At 34.6% G+C, this 22,211-nt stretch overlaps 2 protein-coding genes across 9 annotated transcripts; one reads left to right on the forward strand and one right to left on the reverse strand.

The window, feature by feature from the left end:
- Positions 1–7,748: 7,748 nt before the first annotated feature.
- LOC105052447 (uncharacterized) lies at positions 7,749–13,319 on the reverse strand. 8 transcript variants are annotated; one of them, XR_012134916.1, is made up of 5 exons: positions 13,055–13,319; positions 12,023–12,155; positions 10,711–10,777; positions 8,344–8,500; positions 7,749–8,220 (listed from the first exon to the last, which is right to left on the reverse strand). XR_012134916.1 is itself a non-coding variant. In XM_073244641.1 (5 exons), exons 2-5 carry the CDS (start codon positions 12,038–12,040, stop codon positions 8,130–8,132), a joined length of 321 nt encoding a protein of 106 aa, XP_073100742.1. In that variant the 5' UTR covers positions 12,041–12,155; positions 13,055–13,309; the 3' UTR covers positions 7,749–8,129. The 8 variants fall into 8 exon arrangements, 2 of the variants coding, with proteins under 2 accessions (XP_073100742.1, XP_073100743.1); XM_073244641.1 differs by having other exon boundaries at positions 12,035–12,155; positions 13,055–13,309; XR_012134915.1 differs by lacking the exon at positions 12,023–12,155 and having other exon boundaries at positions 8,344–8,446; positions 13,055–13,311.
- Positions 13,320–14,957: 1,638 nt separating this feature from the next.
- Positions 14,958–19,992, forward strand: LOC105052446 (4-diphosphocytidyl-2-C-methyl-D-erythritol kinase, chloroplastic). Its single transcript, XM_029266832.2, has 11 exons — positions 14,958–15,337; positions 15,462–15,557; positions 15,638–15,706; positions 16,108–16,212; positions 16,389–16,445; positions 16,539–16,739; positions 17,924–18,016; positions 18,109–18,208; positions 18,303–18,402; positions 19,169–19,254; positions 19,464–19,992. The coding sequence occupies exons 1-11, from the start codon at positions 15,158–15,160 to the stop codon at positions 19,568–19,570; spliced, it is 1,194 nt and encodes a 397-aa protein (XP_029122665.1). The 5' UTR covers positions 14,958–15,157; the 3' UTR covers positions 19,571–19,992.
- The last annotated feature ends 2,219 nt before the right edge of the window (positions 19,993–22,211 follow it).

Consider the following 22,211-nt stretch of genomic DNA (forward strand, 5'->3'; position numbering starts at 1 on the left):
ACTTGGATACAAAATAAGCAAAAAAAATTTTAATGGCTTCAACAACGAGCCATTTTGTCTCACATACTCAATATAGTGCCAATGACGAAATAGCACAATATATCTAGACTCAACAACTAATCTCAGATTTTATATAACAGGTACATAAATAAGAGATATCTTCAAATGTACTAAAATAAATATATATATATAACCAAAAGAATTAATACAAATATACTATTAATTTATCATATCAATAATATATATTAATATTCATCATAAGTGTATGAGATGAAAAAGGCCCATAACAATAAAACATCAATAAATCATAAATACAAAGTCACTCCCACTAAGCAAGTACATCAAAAAACTTAATATGCCCATATTTTCAACAAATCTTATAAAGCATATGGGCCTTAAAACTTTGGTCAGAGGATCAGCCAACATAGACTCTATATCTATGTGCTCAACAGTTATATCTTCTTTCTTCATAAGGTCTCTTATTGTTAGGTACTTAGCTCCAAATATTTAAGATTTATTGTTCTTTATAAAGAGCACAACAGCTCTATTATCATAATAGATTGATAGTAGTCTGGTAGTAGAATGAACAATCTGAAGTCCTACAATAAGGTTTCTCGACCAAACAGCTTGAGTAGCAGCCCTATAACAAGTAATGAACTTAGCTTGCATAGTAGAAAAAGTAGTCACGATCTATTTAACACCCCTCTAGGATACTACACCCCCAACCAACATAAAACTATATCTTGAAATTGATTTAAAATTATTAGGGCACCTAGCAAGATCTAAATCTAAATAGCCCACCAAATCTAGGTTATAAATCTTCTATACACAAGCATGTAGTCTTTGATTTTTTGTAAGTACCTTATCACTCTCTTTACAGCAACCCAATGTTGAAAATCTGAGTTTGACAAAAATCTACCAAGAACTCCTACTATAAAGGCAATGTCGAGTCTGGTGCAAACTTGAGCATACATCAAACTCTCTATAGCACTTGCATAAGGCACATTTATCATCTGATCTTTCTCAAGCTCATTCTTGGGGCACTGATCTTTATTGAACTTTTCACTTTTGGCAATAGATATATCACATGATTTGCAATTGTGTATATTAAATGTTTCAAAAACTCTACTAATGTATGTCCTCTGTGACAACCCAACAAATGAAGTGATTTATCCCTGTAAATTTCAATGCCCAAGATAAAGGTTGTCTCCCCAAGATCTTTCATATCAAAAGTCCTAGATAGCATTTGTTTGTCTCACTAATCAAACTAAAATCACTACTGAAAAGTAAGATATCATTAACATATAAAATAAGAAAGATAAATTTGGTCCCACTGATTTTGAGATAGATGCACTGATCAACTTTGTTTTCCTCAAAATCAAGAGAGATTACTACCTCATCAAATTTTAAGTACCATTGTCGAAATGCTTGTTTCAAGCCATAGATTGTATTTTCTTCTTTATAGCATCTATCCATAATTCAGACTGGGGATAGCTCATAACATCATAATGTGTTACTGAATCAATTACATACCCAATGTTATAATCACTTTTCCCAAGATAGACGAAGAAATCATCAGCAATGGCAGGCTTCCTTTGTTGAACAGATCTCCTTAATTGCACCTCCTCAATAGGTTAAACTGGTTGCAAATTCTCAACAGGAGTAGGAGGATCAAGGGCCTGAACATCCACTCTATCAATGGATGCAGGAACTACACTTTCATTTGATATGGATATAAGAATTGAAATAGTCTCAATCTAACTACTGTTAAGATCAACAGTTTGAGAAGTTCAACATCAATCATATCAAATTTTAGAAATTTGACAGTCAGTGACTTTACAATTCTATAACCTCTCTCAAGATTATAGAACCTATATCCTTTAGCATGTTCTAGGTACCTGATAAAATAACAACAATTGATTCTAAGATCAATTTTTTTCTTTATCGGATTATATATTCTTACTTCTGTAGGACAACCTCAAACCCGGAGATGATTTAAGCTAGGTTTCCTACCAGTCCAAAGGTTCAAAAGGTATTTTAGGCACAGATTTACTAAGAACTCTATGAAAGATATATAAGGCAGTTTTAACAGCCTCACTCCATAGATATTCTGATAAGTTATACCTATTCATCATGCTCCTCATCATATCTTTAAGGGTGCGATTACACCTCTCGGCCACACCATGCTGCTCAAGGCTATCAGGCATAGTATATTAGATAACAATCTTATAATTCTACAAGTATTTAGCAAACAAATCCATATGCTGTCTTGTCACATTATGTTTGCCATAATACTCACCTCCACGATTAGATCTCATGATCTTGATGATCTTTCCTAATTATTTTTCAATTTTTGTTTTGAAGATTTTAAATTTTTTAAGAGCATCTGATTTTTCTTTAAGAAAATAAAGATAATCATATCTAAAAAAATCATCAATAAATAAGATGAAATATTTATTATCATAGATTGTAAAAAAATAAGATCCACTAATATCAATATAAATTATTTTCAAAAGGCCTCAACTATGAATTTTCTCTTTTCTTTTAGTCTTCGTCAATTTATCCCTAATACAATCAATATAAGTCTCCATATCCCTAACATCTAAGACGGATAAGATATCATCTTTAATCAATCTATCAATTTTTTTCTTAGATATATATCCTAAGTACTTGTGCCACAATATCGAGGATTTATCTTTAATCCTAGAATGCTTTGTAACTACATTCTCAACATTTAAAAAAGCATAAAGATTATCACAAGCTAAATATGATTTATATAATCCATCATTCAAATATCATAATCTGAGAGTTAAACATCAAATTAACTTTTCCATCATGAAATCAAAACTAAATTCAAGCTTATTTAAAGAAGAAACATAAATTAAATTTCTTCTAAAAGAAGGTACATAAAAGATGTTCTCTAAAAAAATTTCAAAACTAGACTCTAAAGATAATTTGACAATTTCTATATATTCTACTTCAACTTCAAGGTCGTTTTCTACTTTCAGTTTGACCTTCTTCAGACTTAAATTCTACTTGCTTATGAACCCCTGTAAAGAAATGACAATATGAGTTGTGACACCACTATCAATCCATCATGAATGAACAGGGACATTGACTACATTTGACTCATAACAAATAAGAGCTAGGGGCTTACCTTCTTTTTTTTTTTCTTTTTTATCTAAGACTTGAATTTATGGCACTGACTCCTTATACGGTCTTTCTTCTTATAGTGAAAATATCTGATTTTTTTTTTAATGACAGTTTTGGGGCCTCCTATAGAACGATTCTGACCAGAATTGTTATCATGTCCTTTAGTACCCTGAAACTGTCTATGAGCAATAAATTTATATCTTTTCTAATTCATAGAATCCTTACCAAAATGGGGTTAGGATTGGAAGGAAAGAAGAGCACTCTCACTCTTTTCTTTCTTAAACTTTTTTTCCTCAGCAACACATTTGGTGATCAAGTCATTAACACTCCAGATTTCATTCAGAGTGTTATAGGTAGTTTTAATCTGGGAGAATTCAACAGATAAGAAATTCAAGGCATGAGGCATAAAAAAAAAATCAGGTAGATCAATTTTGAGATCCTTAAGTTTGGTTGGGAGATGAACTATTTTCAGAATATATTCTCTAACACCCCTAATATTATCATATCTCATAGTTGTCAGTTCTTTCATTAGGCATCCAAACTCAACATTTCCAGACATAAGGAATTCCTGTCCTATAGCATCAAATAATTTTTTAGCATTATCGATCTCAGATAGACCACTCAGTAGATACTCAGAAACAAACCTCTTAATTGCAATCAAACTAAGTCTATTAAACTTTTTTCATTTGACAAAATAATCCTTTTGTTCCGATATACTCTGATCATTAAGATCATCAAATTTATTCTCACGCAATGTCAGATCAATGTCAACAATCTCTAAAGCAAATTTCATATCTTGCTTCCACCTCTTATAATTTGATCCAGTCAAAATCTCAATGACAGCATTATTATTATTAACATCGAATGAGACTGTATAATCAAATAGTAGGAATACAAAATATTACTCAATTGATCATATACATAAACAATATAAGCTATAAATAAGAGCCCAGATACAATATCACATATTCTCCTTTGGGTAGAATACGCAATATACAAAAGTACTTTTTACATGAAGCCGCAAGAAAAAATATCCTAGCATTCAGAAGCCTATCCCTTTTGGACAGACAGATCCCAAAATCTAGAGCACCTTTGCGACATAATGCTCCACGTAATTTTCAATTAAAACACACAATAACCCCTTTTGGGTAGGCGATTGTATGTTATAACTAGAAAATATCCCTCTTATGATGAAAAAATCTCATGAATTGACATAAATAAATTATTTTGGTGATAAATATTCATGCCAATCCACAAATTATCCATATAGAGAATTAATACCTAAACAAACACAAATTGGCATACTTTAACCACGTATGCTCACAAATGATCCAGTCTGGAATGAAATACTTAACAACATGCATTCCACTGATCATATTATAACATAATATCGCATCCTAAAGCTACAATAATAGATTTGTATAGCTCAAATAAATAATTTAGATTTTAACCAATTTAACCTTCAAAAGAAAAGTTGAAAGTATAAAAATATATATATACACAACTAGGGAAAGCACATCTTACCAAAGGGTCTCTTACGTGCCAAAATAATTTTCTAAGCTATTATGTCTCAGAAAATGGCATATTATGTTACATAATTATAGAAATAAATTTTTTTAAGAATTAAACTGAAGTTTTAAAGAACTATTATAAAATAATAAGCTTCAGCAGGGGCTAAATTGTAATACAGAGATTTATATACAATAAATTACATTATAGGGACTAAAATATAATTTTTGTTGGACTATTTTTAAATATGTAATTTTTCAGGGGCTAATCTCCAAATTTGCTATATATAACCAAACAATCAAATTGGATTCGAATTTCAGATCGAACCCAAAACCCGTTAGTGGGTTTCATCCCTTTTGATTGGCCGGTGAAGAAGGGGCCAAATCGATGCCCCTCTTCGCTTGATTCCGGTCCGATGGTTGGCAGGAGACCGACCACCATCCACCCACTGGTCATCCTAGTCGGCTGCTGGTAGGGCTGAAAATGATTTGGTTGGTTTGATTTTTAGTGATTTTTTAAAATCGAATTGATATTTCGATTTAAGAGATTCCTAAAATTAAATATTTGACTAAACATAATCGATTTTTTCGATTCGATTTTATATCGATTCTATTTGTTTATGTAGCTTTCCTAAGTATTTGAACAGTTTGAATGATTTTTCAGTTTAAGTGGATTGATTGATTTGGTTTCTATTTTTTATTCTTTTATTATGATCCATAATCAAGTTAAATTTAGTCTAAGTTGGATTGAAATAGGACCAAATCAATATTTTAGATTCTTAATTCATATAAAGTACATAGCCCAACTTTGAATATACATGTAATATAAGTGTATAAATATATAAAATATGTAATATAGGTGTATATATAAATATATAAAATAATGATATTTTAGTTTCGGTTTGTCGATTTGGTTCGGTTTCAGTGGATTACATAAATCAATAAATCAATAACCAAACTAAAATATCAATTTTTTTATTTTATTCAATCGAACTGGATCAGTTAAACCGTCAAACCGTTATATTTGATTCAATTCAGATTGGATTGGACGGTTTAGACGGTTTAATCGAAATTTTTTACACCCCTAGCTGTTAGCCCCGATCCACCGCTCGTCGCTGGTGGGCATAGAGTCTGGTGGCCAAAGAAAACCCCATCTCACGAGACAAAGAGGGTGCTGGAATCGGTGCTCCCCACCTCTATGTGGTCCAGCGGTCAGTGGGAGGCCAACCATCGTCCTCTTTCCAACCTTCTCCATCAATCGCTAGTTTCGATCGACTGTCCTTAAAAGGAGAGGAGGGCATAGCATGGAGAAGCTGATGCCCTCTTTTATAATTATTTTTTTTGTTTGGATCCTTGGATCTGGATGGGAACCACTAGCCCCTCATCACCGGCTTGTCTTGATTGCCGTCGGAGTATGATCTTGCTGGAAATTGGCGAGAAGGAAGGAAAAAGAGGGTACGTACAGCCACTGGGAGATCCATCGCTTTTCTTCCTCAATTTTTTTAATTGATTATATCAAATTAAATTAATTCTTTATTTAATTCTAATCCTCTACAAAAATATTAATTTTGATTTTAATCCCCTATAAAATATATCATGCTCTGATATAAATTATTGGGATTTTTTCATAAGATGGGATTTTTTCACAGATCTTATGTAGAAGATTAGAACACAAAATCTTAATTCAAGAATAAATCTCTATGTGTAGGGATTTGTAAACCAAGATTTAGAAAATATATCTGTGTTTGCCATAGAATTCAAATAATAAAACAATCTCAGATGCTTAACAAGCATCAAAAGCCAAGTCCTTCTCCTCAACTTTCTCTCAACAGACGGCTATTCGATGGGGCAAGCCTGAAAATCAATCTTATGATATTTATAGTAAGTAAAGAGGGGACCTAACCATTCAAAAAAAAATCCTAACAGACCCTCCCATCACGAGCTCAAGTTGGATTCAGACCTATACTGTGCCGCCCCAACCACACCGTCTAATATAAAGCTCGTATAGCTCAAAATACAAAGATCACTAACAGTATTAAACTTATGTACATATTTATTAATCCGGATCATATATATCAACCTATTTTTAATAAAATAAAATAAATAATTGATGACAGTCTATAATTAAAAAAATTTTCGCGTTACCGGCAGCATTTCCAGTTTTACCTGACATTTATGACGAGGCTCCATACCTCCAGAAGCACCCGGGAGCATTTTCCTTCAGCATTAGTAGTGCCGCTACTTTTCCATATACTTTTTGTTTTATATATTGGTCTATACACCTGTATATACTTGGCTGGAACGTCTTTTCTGTTGTCTTCCCCTTTTGTTTTAAAGTTTTCAGGCTCGTCATGTAATGGCCGAATCTTTTGGGCTTTAAGGTTCTTTAAACAATCCTGCTCCTAATGTAGCATACTCCTGGTTTTCAAAAAAAAAAAAAAAACACATTTACCAATCTACCAAGAGCCAAATACTAATATGAGATTAAGAGTGCAAACGAATCGAGCTACTTTCGAACTCAACTCGGCTCGATTATTATCGAGCTACTTTCGAACTCAACTCGGCTCGATTATTATCGAGCTCGAGTGACCAAATCGAACTTAAGTAGCTTTTCGATTCGAGCTCAAATCGAGCTCGTATAGCAAAATATCCACTTCTATTAAAATTTATATATATTTTTAATAATAATATTTTATTTATAATATATAAATTGATATATATATTATTAATAGACTAAAGCTCAATTTTGTATTTGAACTGAAGCTCGAGTATGATTCGATTGATATTCGAGTCGAATCGAATCGATATCAAATTTTATCTATTTTTTATTAAGCTGAATTCGAGCTTAGGATATTAAAATTTGATTGATCTCGAATCGAATTTCGAACCCGAGTTTTTTAAATCAAATTAAGCTCGAACTTCTAGCTACTCGACTCCGCTCGCCTAAGTTGCACCCCTATACGAGATGCCATGATGTCACATTGAAATTTTTTTTTGAACAATATCCGATCATCAGTATACACAGCCTAGAAATAGAGACAAGCCTCACCTCCAATAACTTTCAGAGATTAAAAGACAGACAAGGAATCACATAACTTTCAGAGATTTAATCACCAAGAAAAACAACCAATAAATGCTGGAAAATAATCTTTGATGAATAAATATCATAATCACCAAGAAAAACAACCAATAAATGCTGGAAAATAATCTTTGATGAATAAATATCACTAATTTGTCAGCTCCATGATAGCAGAAACAATGTCTCCATGAGCAGCTTTAAGTGCCTCGACAGCTTTGGACCTTGAGACTCCAGCCTGTGTCATCACCAGTGCAATGTCATTTGACTCACGCCAGTCTCATCAACATCTTCATCATCCTGAGCCATGGCTAATGTCTCAGGTGTGGAGATCGTGTGGTTGACATCATGAGCCTTGAACTGTTCTGCAGCCTGCATCTGCAGCTGAGAGCTCAGGTCCTCAATATTTGCCTCCCCAAAGATAACACAAGTGTCTGAAGTGGGACTCTTGAAAACATCTGGCTTCGAAATGACAAACAATATCTGAATGGCAACACCGAAATAGAATCTTTATTGCTTTATTTTCAGAAAAAAAAAGGTAGTCACATATAGAAATTGTAGAACCAAAATAAGGTGCAAGTGATAAGCATGAGATATGAAACCCACATCCTTGTTCTGACACCAGGAATGGACTCCATTCCAAGCTTCAACATGGCCTTCCGGCTCTTGTTCTCACTTCTGCTTTGCTTGGATGTACTGTTAGTATCACCTACTTGTCCCGTGTGATTTTGGAGAGAGAATGCATTACAGACAGAACCAATTGCTATAGACATTCATTACTGGCTGTTCTTAGAGTTTGATATTAGTCATCATCTGGTGTAAGTATATAAAAATGAAAATGGAACATTCCTTTTCAGGTGATGGTCCACTTTCAGAAAATTTTGACTGAAGAGAAGCATATGTAACAACTACATCAACCTATTCAAGGGTCAAAGAAATCCTGTCCAAAATAGATAGCTGCAAACTGAAACCCCTAACAATGGCCTCTATCTGCAAATCAGTCGTGGACGGTGCTTTTATATTCTATTATTCATCACTAACTTAACTCAAAAGTAGTACAATATAATCTGTTGAAGAGTCAGAGCCAAACAGCATGGTATAGTGACAATGAATGAGACAAAGGATTAAAACTCACCGGAATTTAATTTTGTACTATTTTAAAGTAACAATTTTTATAAAATAAATCGTGGGGAAGCAAAATTGCAAAGTCACTAGAAAAACAGATTTGACCTGAAATAAGGATGAACCAAGGGAACCTCTCTTCATATTTATCCTCTGTTTGCAAATAATTGGTCTGTATGCAGTTATCTTTTAGTCTATAATTGTTTCTCTCATTGAATACAGCGTTTAAAATGCATAAGAGCAAGAGTCATATACTTCTGTTGCACCTCAATTACCATGCACAAGGTGGCACCTTAAACAACTGTTTTGAGAGATGCCTGCCTTGGCCAAATATGCAGCCATGATGGCGGCAGGCTTCTCACCCAAGGCCTAAACCAAGGATTCACAGCCCAGTGCATGCTAGAATGTCCTGCCAGTATTGTACCATTTCAACAAGAGAATAGTACCTGGGGCACCTTGGCACCAGTTTAGCCTAAAATACATGCACCCGATGCCTAAACATGGATATTAGTATGACACTTGGACATAGCTCCAAAAGAAGAAATGTTTAGGTATTAAAATGACCCAACGCTTAGACACATACACAAAAGCATGAACCCAAGTCCATGTAACATAGCTTATACTTTGATGCTGCTCAATCCTCTATTCTTACTGCTGCACGATGGTTTATTCTCTTTATTTCTTAATATTGTTTATTTCTTTCTAGTTTTCTCCTTATTTTAACTACTACTGACATTGTTCCTTATCTTTTAAATGAACTAGCCTAGCAAAGGCCTACCACACAAGAGCTACATATGGTCCCCTAGCCGCTAGCATACGATAATTACCTTTTAGAACCATCCATTAAATATTACCTACCAATGGTTAAAACAACAGAGGCATGAGGTGGGCGGCCAAGGGTGCACTCAGCACCTAGGCGCAAGGGAGGCGCCTAACCACAACCACCAGTGCTCCTAGCAGCCATAGTAGTAGCCTAGTAGTAGCACCACTAGGAGTAGTAGTTGCTACCAGCAAGAGCCCTAATGTAGCCTCACACCACCCCTCAACCCTCCGCTATGCCCCAAAACCAATGGGAGGCAACATCAAAAAGGGAAAAATGGATTGGTAGAGCGGCACAGAAAAAGGAAAAAAATTACCTAATCTCAATGACTGAAGGTCGGATGTCAGCCAAATGATTGCTCAATGATCAATCGAGTGCCAATCACCACCCTGGAGTTCAGCAATTCTCTTCTTCTCTCCCTCCTTGAACTACTGGGGTTAGAGATTATATCAAGAGAAAGAAGGGGAGCAGGATAGATGAGGGATCAGTGAGTGTCATATTTATGGGGACCGACCCACTACAGACATGACCTGACCCATTATAAAATTGCCCGAGTACTCAGCTAAGCAACCTGCTCGGGAGCAAACATGCTTTTAGGTGTTCCACCCGAGGTCAATCGGGGCATTTGGGGGCCCAATCCGCCTAAAGATGCCACCTAGGCAGGCTTTTAAACCATGTTGTCTGACACATTGTTATGCCCCTAAACTTGCACGATATGTCTCTATGGTCTTTGGACTCTATCTCTAGCATTGCTAGAAAATGAAAGCATCTTAAGTTTCTCACCTTGTCACTTGACAAAGCATGAAAATCTGTGTGCATGTGTTGCTAGTCCATTTAACTGAATGCAAGTGTGCAGCTTTTACATGTTTCTTGTGGAAAACAATGATGCTTACTTTGTATGTCAATGAATTTTCTGACACCTCATCAATCAAATTTGGTCACACACCTATTGTTGGTAACAACTTCTATTCAAGAAGGAATATTGTTTCTTAAGTATGTTGATAATATAACTTCTAAAATTTCTAACCAACCTTCAACTTCATCCTCATAATTATCATCATCGTCATCATCCTCATCTTCGATTACAGGCCCATCCGGCTGTAACAAATAGTTAATATTAGCAAAATGAAACTATTAGATTTGCAAACATAGCCATGTGATCACAAATTCAATAAAGAGTGCGACTTAATGACAGTAAAAACGAGTAAAGATTTGTAGACAGTATGTATGGGAATATAGGTTTCTTCCACAATAACCAGAATTTCCAATATGGTCTGGGAAGTGGACAGCAGCAAGGGGCCAGAATGAGTAAGCATATAACATATGTCCATGAGAGCACCATAGACTAATTAGCAGAGACCAACAAAGCTGAAGTGATGGAGTTGCAAGAAACTGTGCAACAGTGCAAGTGGTTTTATTGTTTTGACTTGATAAAGAGTAAATCTGACAAAGGATTATGCCCCAACATTATTAGATATGAACAACAATTTCAAATCATATAGAAAATTTCAATTGAAATATATCCCTGAATCATCTGACACATAGCAAGAAGCTGTAGCAAATTAGCAAAATTTATACATTAGTTTCACAATGAGACAGCTATAAAAACAAGTTTTTGGCTCCTCTACCATGTAATCCATCAATTGTGTTATCAAAAAATTTATATTGGATTAGAGCATTATCATCAAGATCCTCATAAATATATTTTGACATTAAAGGAGAAACATATATTGGCTGAGGTAATACATGGTTATAAATAGAAAATATCAAGCTTCATTTACCTCCCAAATAAAAATACTCAAGCTTCATTAACACAGAAGTAGAGTATGTTAAAAGGTTTGTGACTAAAAAAATGAAAAACTTTGACACTGTATAAGTTATAGCAGATCTATTGCTGGGGTTAAATCCTCTAAATTATAGAAAACCAACCATGAAACTAGTGATTCCAAAGATGCTTAAAATGAAGAAGCACTGATGAGACACAAATAAAAATAATCAAGAGGAATGCAGAGGATCATTTTAACCATTATATCATTTCATCCAAGTGTTCTCTCTTACTGCTAAGATATAAAATTAAATATCATGTTTTCCATCATAGCATCAAATAGCTGAAAGTATATGAATGCATCAATTCTTTGGACAATGTATCTTCATCTCATAAGCTATAACATAAAAATATCTAATTTACATTGCCTCAGATACGAAATGGCATGACCTGCATTCACCATTTCTTCCATAAGAAACAAAAGGAATTGAATTTGTTCTAAGAATTTCAAAAGAAACAGGATCAAGATTGATGCAACCAAACAGGTCATCTATTTCTGCCTTACAAAGGGCTAATACCTGCTATCTTACCAACATAATTACTCCATTTTCTGACTACCTATCTCCTTTCTTCAACTATTGCAATGGTTTGTAAGTGGCTCCCTGGTTATCTCCATACTTCTTTCTTTGTACTCCAAGCCACACAAAGGAGCTAAGGAGCTTGGACAAAAAGTTAGCACGAAGCATACAATATAGCAAGATATTTTTTAGCAGACAAGTATTTTGGTCCCATATTACTCTGACTGTACTTAAGCATGTTGGTGCTGTTTCTTCTACAATTGCTAAATTACACATTATGACATGTAAATTTCAGAATTCTATAAAGTTCTTATTTTGATAAAATAAAAGAACTTGCTGCATGATTGCTATCATAACAGAGTCAGCCTACATGTTTCTGGTTTTCCTTCTTTTTCCATTCCACATCCCTACTTTTCATCTGCATACACTTTCCCAATATCTTATGACTTGTCATCAAATTACAGCTTCAACCCTTCATAAGTTGAAATTTGAACTTTAAAACCACCATTTAAATATTTTTTCAAAACATCATAATGTTTCTGATTAGTTATTATATAAGCAATTGGCTGAATAATTTTCCCATACTTACCCAATAATCGAATTATTCACAAACAATCCAATAACTCCAAACTTTACAAACATAACATGGCTATTATCAGCTACTGGAAGTTGTTTATAAATTATAATCTGCTGCCATCGTTCTATTTCCTTCTTCTACATCACAATATCATTCCAACTGCAAAACTTAAACACCCACATCCCGAAGCCAATGGAAAACACGACAGTTCAAATTTTTGATGAACAAATCGACCCAAACTTGTATATTGGTATCAAATTCTAGAATAAATAACGCTAATTAAAGAAATGAATTTTTTGAAGAAATGTAAATTTTGAAGTTGACAAGACCTAACAGAACCAAAACAAAATTCAAAGAAAAATTTGAAAACGCAAAAGAATCCAAGAACGAAAGCCGAAGAGCAAAGGAGAGATGCGGAGAGAGAGAGAGAGAGAGAGAGAGAGAGAGAGATTCACCTCGATCTTCTGCTGCTCGAGATGAGCGGCGAGGATTTCCTCCTACGTCTGAGCGGTCATGGCGAATGGGCTAAGAAAAACCCTCACATAACCCTGAAAGCCCAAAATTGGGAACAAGCAGATTTTTCACTCCCTGAAATACAAATAGTTCGATCGGAGCAGTCCGAAATCGGATGACCCCGAACGGGACCAATCCCAATTTAATTTTTTCCGATCTTTGATAGGGAAAGGCAATAAACACTTACCATCTTTTGTTACCAAAAAAAGAAAAAAACACTTACCATCTTTAAATAAAGAAGATTTTCCCGCATGCATATCCCGTTATGTGTCTGAAATTATGTATCGATGCACGTGCGTATAAATTTCCTACTTTACATAAATATTTTTAAATTATTTTAAATTGAATATATATATATATATATATATATATATATATATATATATATATATATATATATATGTATGCGCACGCACGTGCGTGTATATATATAAAATTATAAGCTTACTATTTATATATATATATGTCTCTATAAATAATTTTTTTAGTATTTATATCTTTATAATTTTATTATTGATAGATATATTTTTACTGTTGTTATTATTATTATTATTATTATTACTATTATTATTATTATTATTATTATTATTAATGTTAGTATTGCTGTGTATGCCTATTTTTATTGAGTTAACCATATACATGCAAAAGAAAAGAAATTATAAGTATATATAGGTAAAAATAAATAATTTATAAAAATATGCATACAAATAACATATTTACGAGGATATACACAAAATTTTATATATAGGGATACACACATATCTCTCTCTCTCTCTCTCTCTCTCTCTCTCTATATATATATATATATATATATATGTGTATAAAAATAATTTATAAGTAAATATTTATAAACAATAAATTTGAGGACATACATGTAATTTCAGATATTTATACAGATATATGCACAAAAAAAATTTAAACAAATAATTTATATGTGTCCATTTCCATTAAAAAGTAAAGTTCCATATACAATGAACATATTATGAATCAAGCTATTTAGTTAGCCTCTTTTGAGATATACCTAAAGATAGAAAATAATTTTTACCTTTAGTTCCAAGGATACGGATAAAACTTCATTCTCCAAACATGCTAAGATATAATAGTAATCATTCATGCGAATCATGTGAAAGAAAATGTCTATGATATATTAAGATTACATATTTTTGTGTAACTTAATTGGAGGTACTGTTCCTTTCTCCTTAAAATATGTGAGGGAAAAGCCAATCTGTTAGCAACTATGCTAGTCCCAGTTATTCGAACTTTCAACTTTGCCCAATATGGTGTGATCAACCAGTTTGCAATTTCTATTTTAATCTTTTTACTGATCTGAAAGAGATGCATGACCCTTAAAGAATGGCTCAACTAACACTCAAGTATCTGATTTATTAAACCACTGTTCAGCTACCATAAAATGGCATGTTTAAGTTGATAAGTTTTTGACAGATAACCTCTATCAAAAAGAACAAAAAATTGTCAAATAAAATTGCAAATTCTTGCAGTAACCTTTTTTTTTTTTTTTGGCAGTCCATTTTTTGCTGGGTATTTTTTTTATTACCAAATTAGTTTTCTTAATTATTTTTTGGGAAATTTTTCTCGCTTGCACAAAATTCTAAGTTTTAAATAATGGTAAAGAGAGACAATAAATTTTTTCTATAAAGATCGTTATAACAAAATAATACTGACCTCTATCTAAATACCATTCTTAATACATTGTAACATAATTAACCCTCCTGCATGCGTTCGTTTTAAACCATGCTTTGGAGAAAAGAGCAAAAATTAAATCTGAGATTTTTTTTTTTTTTTTTTTGAACGAGAGAAAGAGAGATTTTGGATAAAGATCAAAGCCACCAAACCAATGCATAGCGAGAAATCTGTGGCCTTGTGAGAAGAGAGATTCCTGTGTTGCTTTCCTACATTCAAGGAAAGAAATATTTTCAAAGGATGTGTTAGACTTTGGTGCTCCCAGCCGTCTAATTCCCAAACCCACACAAATCTATGCTTCCATCTGCCTCCCATTCAAACCCTCCAGCAACTCCTCTTCTCCGATGATGGCTTCTTCCCAGCTCCTCTCCCACCATCTCTACCCCTCTCACCACAATGGATTTAAGCCCCAAAAGCTCTCCAAGAGCGGGCCATGTTACTTCCACCCAAAGACCGCCTTTAAGGGGAGCCCAAATCATAGAATCAAGGCTTCCGGGTCAACATCTGGACGGAAGCAAGTGGAGGTAGCACAAATAATAGCTCTCCTCCGTGTTTTCTTCATCAATTCTTGTTTTTTTTTTCTTCCTCTAATTGGTGTTGTTTTTCTGGTGGGTTGTTTCGATTTTTTTTTTTTTTTTTTAATTCCAGATAGTATATGATCCAGATGAGAGGATAAACAAATTGGCAGATGAGGTGGATAAGAACGCCGGCCTCTCGAGGCTCTCTCTCTTTTCGCCTTGTAAGGTAATTAATAATCTTTCAGAAGGCAAAGTTTTGATCTTTGGTGGCGATTTGAGCTGATTGGTGTGGTTTATGGGGCGCAGGTTAATGTGTTTTTGAGGATAACTGGTAAGAGGGAAGACGGGTTTCATGAGTTGGCATCTTTATTTCATGTAAGTTGTTATATTTATGGTTTGTAGGAGTAAAAATTTGGAGGTGATTAGTAGAAAGAGTGATGGATCTTGCTCAGAATTTATAGCTGCGACCATTAGCAAACTATTGGCTTAGCATTTGCTTAAAGGATCGGCTTCTTGGTTGTGAAATTACAACCTAAAAATTGGTATGTTTAATGTTTGTCCATCGTCCTCAGAGAGTATCTGTGTGTGGTGTTTTATCTGATGAAGTTCTCGGTGGGTAAGGTTGGTCGATAGTTTTCGGTTTGTGATGAAATCAGCTATGTAGATCTTGGAGAACCATGTGGTTTTGGTGTTAGTTTTTTTGGTTATGTTTCTTCCTTTGTTACTGTTATTAAGCGCTTCTTCTACCTATCTCATGTTTCATGTCCTACCTTCAGGTAATAAGTTTGGGAGATACAATTAAATTCTCCCTGTCTCCGACTAAGGCTAGAGATCGGCTATCAACTAATGTACCTGGTGTCCCGCTTGATGACAGGAATTTGGTATGTCTGAGAGCGAATTTGATTTATTTTATTTACTTCTCATGTATATCGTATCATGCTGCTGGCTGATTTTGCTGCTTCTTAGACTTGACTTTCCTTTTTTTTATTTGGTGATTCCTGATAACAACACAAAGCGTTCTACTTCTTATATAGGCTCTTTCTTTTTCGCCTTGCAGATCATCAAAGCACTTAACCTTTATAGAAAGAAAACAGGCACTGATAACTTCTTCTGGGTAGGCTTTTGTTAGATGAATGCTCTATGCATGAATATAACTTTGCATTCAGATGGCATTCAAATTTACTGTATATTTTTATTGTGCATGTAGATTCATCTTGATAAAAAAGTTCCTACTGGTGCTGGTCTTGGTGGTGGAAGCAGTAATGCTGCAACTGCTTTGTGGGCTGCTAACCAGTTTAGCGGTTGCCTTGCTTCTGAAAAGGAGCTTCAAGAATGGGCTGGTGAGATTGGCTCAGATGTTCCCTTCTTTTTCTCAAATGGAGCAGCATTTTGTACTGGTAGGGGTGAGGTAGGCTTATGACAAAGCATATCTAAGAGAGTCATTTCATTTTTCAAAATGTTCTGCTTAGTTAGCAATATCCAGTGCCTTAAGTCAGCCAATGCCAACGGACAATCTCAATTGGTTTTCCCCCTCTCTAAAACACTTCTGAAATACCTAATATGATTTTTTGGCACTTTATTGTTGGGGTTTAGAATGATCTCAAGCAGTTCATTGTGATACTTGAAAAGAAATATTAGGTAATTGCAACAAATTACTGTCTTCTTCTGTATGTGATTTCCTTGGGGTGCTTCAGTTTTTGTTCATCAAACTGCAGGTACACTTGGTGTTTCTTTCATTCTTGGTGTTTCTTTCAATACTTATACGTTCTAAAATGTCTTTATCATAAGCATTAAGTTAGCAAGAACACTTTCTTTTTCTTCCCTCAAAACTTGCCAAAACTTTTCCAACAGAGTTAGTCAAACCAAGACATAATCCTGCATTTATTATGGAATAAAACCTCCAATTTGTGCATCTCCTTATATATAATCCCTTATCATTCTTGAAAATTCTGCTTTGCAGATTCATGTCAATAACCCTTTTCATTGATGCACTATCTAAGTGCATAAGGCATATTAATATTTTACAGTGCTTGTGTCAGAAGCTTTTGAACAACCTAATCTAAATACCTGAAAAGATATCATGAGTAACTGTCCCTCCAGGTCAGATGTGAATATTGTTTATTGGATGTCCTATCAAACGTTCAGATGCTAGATATCTGCATCCCAATCTTTAAGTTAACAAGAGATACATAGCCTGTTGATCTATAAAAACTTTATGTTCAGTAGTTTAGATAGTCAGCAAAGTGGTTATTGGGTGTTTGCAATAGCTAATCCTTAGTGGGTTGTAACTGTAGTTAACCATGCAATAATTAAAACCCATATACATATTATTATGCAAATAGATTGAAATAGGAGCATTCATAAATACCTCCTTTAGCTTTTCATGGACATGTGATGATATGTATACTTTATGTCGATATTATGACATCCACCAATGCATAAATTGTTACCTGTATCTCAATCCAGAGCTCTTGATGTTCCCCCATTTTCACCATTTAGATGTGTGCACTATTTTTTTGTTGACTGTGAGAGAATGAGAACTTATCCTTAAAAGTAGAATTTAATCTTTCTTGGAATTTTATCTCCTATCAGGTTGTTCAAGATATTCCAAATCCGTTGCCCTCAGACTTGCCTATGGTTCTTATAAAGCCACAAGAAGCATGCTCAACTGCTGAAGTTTACAGGGTAACGAATAGAAATTTCAATTATTTAATCACTATCTTCTTGTCTTTGTTTTCATAAAGTTCCTTCTGCTGAGATCAATTTCAATTGTGCAGCGACTACGGCTAGATCAAACTAGTTCGGTTGACCCGTTGATTTTGCTTAGGGAAATCACCCAGAATGGGATATCTCAAGATGTTTGTATAAATGATCTAGGTAGTTCTTCGCATCTCAAAGATATATAAATCTTTTTGGTGACATTTGATAAGTTATCCATCAATCCATTTTTGTACTGGTCTATACTCCTCAGAGCCTCCTGCTTTTGAAGTCCTTCCATCTCTCAAAAAGTTGAAAAAACGAGTGCTTGCAGCCGGCCGTGGAGAGTATAATGCTGTTTTCATGTCAGGAAGGTAAAATGATTACCCTGCTAGCTTCCATATTCTCAGTTATATGAAATCAATCTATTGATGTCATAAAATATGCATATGTTTCTCATTGCGAAGTATGCACATGTATACATTTTCATACATATACCCTTCTTTTTAAATTTTAGTAGCAGAATTTACAACTTTTGTGTCATATATGTTTATTATGCCAACCAAGTGGCATCCTTAATGAGAGATGGGGTGGCCAAAGCATCTGCATAATGATTATGACATCGAAGGACCTAGTTGACAAGAATCTAGCTTTTCTGGTATATAGGATCTGTTTCTCTTCTCCAACATTAAAAGCCTCTATTTCCTAATAACTCATGACAGTTGGAAACATGCTCGTATCTTGGCATCAATATGTCATATTCAGTTTCAATCCCTAGGAGAGAGCTTATTACTCTCTCACCATCTGTGCTTTCAAAATTCTGATTTCATCTTAAAGGGTTAAGAAATCAGTGTGGCAGTTGTGGTCGCAGAAAATAGATGCAATTTCATAGTCTTCAAAATAACAGTAGACTTCACAAGCTCAGAAGTTTACATTATGGGCTCATCGCTCTAAACCTTCTCCTTGGTTGTTGGTGTGCTTTTTGGAAAAATTTGATGTCGCTGTACGCATTAGATTAGCATAGCCATATATGTTTTAAGATCCAAGAATGTCACCCAACCTCAGTCCCTATATCTATGTATTAAGTTTTCTTTTTCATCCCTGCTGCAATCATTGATGTTGTATTGATATTTTATGCAGTGGAAGCACCATTGTTGGTGTTGGTTCACCAGAGCCTCCATCTTTTGTCTATGATGATGATGATTATAAGGATGTATTTATATCAGGTACTGTACCATGCCTACCTTTTCACCAAGGTTTTAACCTATCCTACACCCTCCACAGATCACTCCTCAAAAATTACTAATTTTCCAGCACCACAGCCAAACAAACTTCTTGTGCGATGCACTGTTATCTTGGTCCTAATCTTTTTCATGTCTAAACTGATCTAAATACATGTCTGAAACTTTTGGCATCTCTCTATCATTTGCTGCAGAGGCTTGCTTTGTCACCCGTCGAGAGAACCAGTGGTATACCGCATCCAGTTCCTTAACATCTTCTAGCAGAGATGTATCGTCTGAAGTAGCATCATCTGTTGAGTAGTTCTTCTTCTGCACTTATTTTCCGTACCCACTTTGTTGATGTAATTTTCCAGGAATTTTGCAACCATATCTGCTCGAGATAGTTGCCGAGAAACTTGAGAAAGGGTTATGATAGGATCTCTTTGGGCTTCATTTCATACTCTGGTATCTTGAAATTTTGATACTTGCTCCATGTATATGATAATGGTTTGTCATCAAGGTGCAGCAGTCTTGGCTTCTAAGGTAGGCCACTGCAACAACAATGCAGCTCTGGTACTGAACTCTCCCTCACTGCTGGTGCTTCATCTCATACAGATTTGAGGTTTACTTTAGATATTCAATATTGGTTACAGTAAGTGTAAGGGGGAGAACATTGATCAGATGTATTCATGTTGTTTTGACAAGGGAATTATATATAAATTGAACATCACAATTCAAGTTTCATACTCTGCTGATGATCTCAAAATTTCTAAGAGCATCATCTGAGCCATTTCGATTTCCTGATGTGATGATACTTGAATGGTCTGAGATATTGGTTCGTCTCAGCTTACATGGTAAGTTGCAATATCTTTGAAAGAATTGTGATATCTGAGACATTGATCATCTTGGCATTGATTTTAGTATTTACTAATTTAAAATCCACAATAAGTTAATAAAAACACATAAATTTCAATAAGAATTTACAGAATTAGTACCAATATATCAGCACAAAAATAGCTATACTGGCATATGATTTGAGAATGGGTCATCTCCACCTACAGATGGCTCCGCTCCAGCCACTTGGTGAGACAGAACTGGTGAAACTCATGAGAGCATGCATCATGCTCAACTCCACCCGTCTTCTCCAGTCTCCAGTGAGTTAACCAAAGATCTTAATGCCACATTTGCTGCCTGCCCCAAAGAAAGCGTTGAGAGTCAGCATCTTCAAAGTCTTGATCAAAAAGTATCAAGACTTCATCCACCCTTTCAGCCTCTCCAAAGTCCGCATCAGAAGGAAGCATCGACTCTTGATCTAGCATCTCAGCCTCTTCAAAGGCTGACCACCAGTATGGATCCACCATGCAGATATTAATATTAGCGGCCATCATGAACCTGCTGTAGCCTTCGACAGTGCAATATTGGCAGCCTGAAAAGCGAAGGAAAGACACCTGGTCCGGATTGCTCGATTCACTGAAAAAGGAGATTATAAAAGAGTGACAAACAAGATGGATTACTGAGTTTTAAGATATGAAATTGTGTTTTAACTAGTTTTATCCTCAATTAGTTTGTTTTTATTGTTTTTCATCATTACATCCCACGTTTTGCTGTATTTTCTTTTAGTATTTATCATGATGACAAGCAAAAATATAATGGATTAGTGGGCGAGTATATAATATACTGTATCGAATGATCATTTAATATTATATTTTACTTACAATGCATTACATTTCATTATATTATAATTAATATAATATATTATAATAATAATAATACTATTATTATAATTATGTTATGATATAGTATTAAAATAATTATATAGGTATAATTATAATAGAACAATATTAGTGAAATTCCAGCTTCCAAATACAAGCAAGTCCAACACACTTGCAAGCACAAATGCAACATTTCTGGCTGTGGCTGCATTTAGAAATGCAGGCAACCGAACAACCTTTAAGTAATTCATATCTAGTTGCAGCGTTGACATACGGTGTAGGCCTCACCATGTAACTGGTTAATTTTAATGGCGGCAGCATAACTCTATCTACTATGTGTATGCCTTGAGAAAAACTGGATCATGCAAAAGATTATTCATTGTCAAAGTTGCCCAAATTTACAAGATGGACATTTCTTAGAGAAAAAATTGTTTAGGTAAATTTGACTTTTCCGTTTTCTAACAGATTGAAATCAAGGCATATCATAATCCATTTTATCTTTCTTCCGATGAATTCCATATCTCAAGGATTTTTCTCATAACTTGCCTCTATCATAGACTTCAAAATATCAACCCTAAGGCCACCTAACAGTAATCTCAGGCCGTTAACCAATATGCGTCTTCTTACCAGTTGGAGCCTAAGTTCATTACCTGCCAAGGATAATTTTGGGTGCAAGGGCCAAGGACGCGGCATTCTCTAGAAGAAAAGCTTTTCCACAAGCATATGCAATGCATACGATTGATTCTATAGGAAGTAAGTAACTTATAGATGCCTGTAATAACAATGACCGATAAAAGTTTAATACTGATCATCTCATTATTCGAGAAATTATTAACATTTACACTCATTTTTCAATAATGTGCTCCTCTTATCACTTTCCAAAAGAAAGAAGTGAATGCTTCAAAGAAAGGATTGGAAATAGGTGGGAGCAAGTATCACTTTCCAAAGCACCACGCCAAGCCCCAAAATGTTTTATTGTGCCAAAATACTTTGCAGTGTGATACATTAACAATGCAAGATCAACCCCAATCAAGAGAGAGAAAAAGGAAAAACATCATGGGAAAGTAAAACCGGATGTCCCAATCCCCTATCAGGTAATGTAACATTGATCCACTGTATTCCTTGCCTTGCAAGTTAGACCAACCCCCTCTCTCAATCTAGCCTATAGTTGTCAACCAACGTTTTTTTCTCAATTTCGATTATATTTATCCCCTTTTTTTTTTTTTTTTTTTTGTAAGAATCCACTGTTTG

This window comes from Elaeis guineensis, chromosome 10 (assembly GCF_000442705.2).
Source record: "Elaeis guineensis isolate ETL-2024a chromosome 10, EG11, whole genome shotgun sequence".
Taxonomy (NCBI): Eukaryota; Viridiplantae; Streptophyta; class Magnoliopsida; order Arecales; family Arecaceae; genus Elaeis; species Elaeis guineensis.

Bases quoted from the DNA above. Each gene is read 5' to 3' on its own strand.
- LOC105052447 (XM_073244641.1), bottom strand. The intron at 8,501-10,710 runs GTTGGTTAGAAA...GAATGTCTATAG, and splicing joins TTATGAGGATGAAGTTGAAG to CAATTGGTTCTGTCTGTAAT. The intron at 8,221-8,343 runs GTGGGTTTCATA...GTTGCCATTCAG, and splicing joins CCTGGTGTCAGAACAAGGAT to ATATTGTTTGTCATTTCGAA.
- LOC105052446 (XM_029266832.2), top strand. From the start codon at position 15,158: ATGATGGCTTCTTCCCAGCTCCTCTCCCACCATCTCTACCCCTCTCAC. The intron at 15,558-15,637 runs GTAATTAATAAT...TATGGGGCGCAG, and splicing joins CTCTCTTTTCGCCTTGTAAG to GTTAATGTGTTTTTGAGGAT. The intron at 18,017-18,108 runs GTAACGAATAGA...TCAATTGTGCAG, and splicing joins CAACTGCTGAAGTTTACAGG to CGACTACGGCTAGATCAAAC.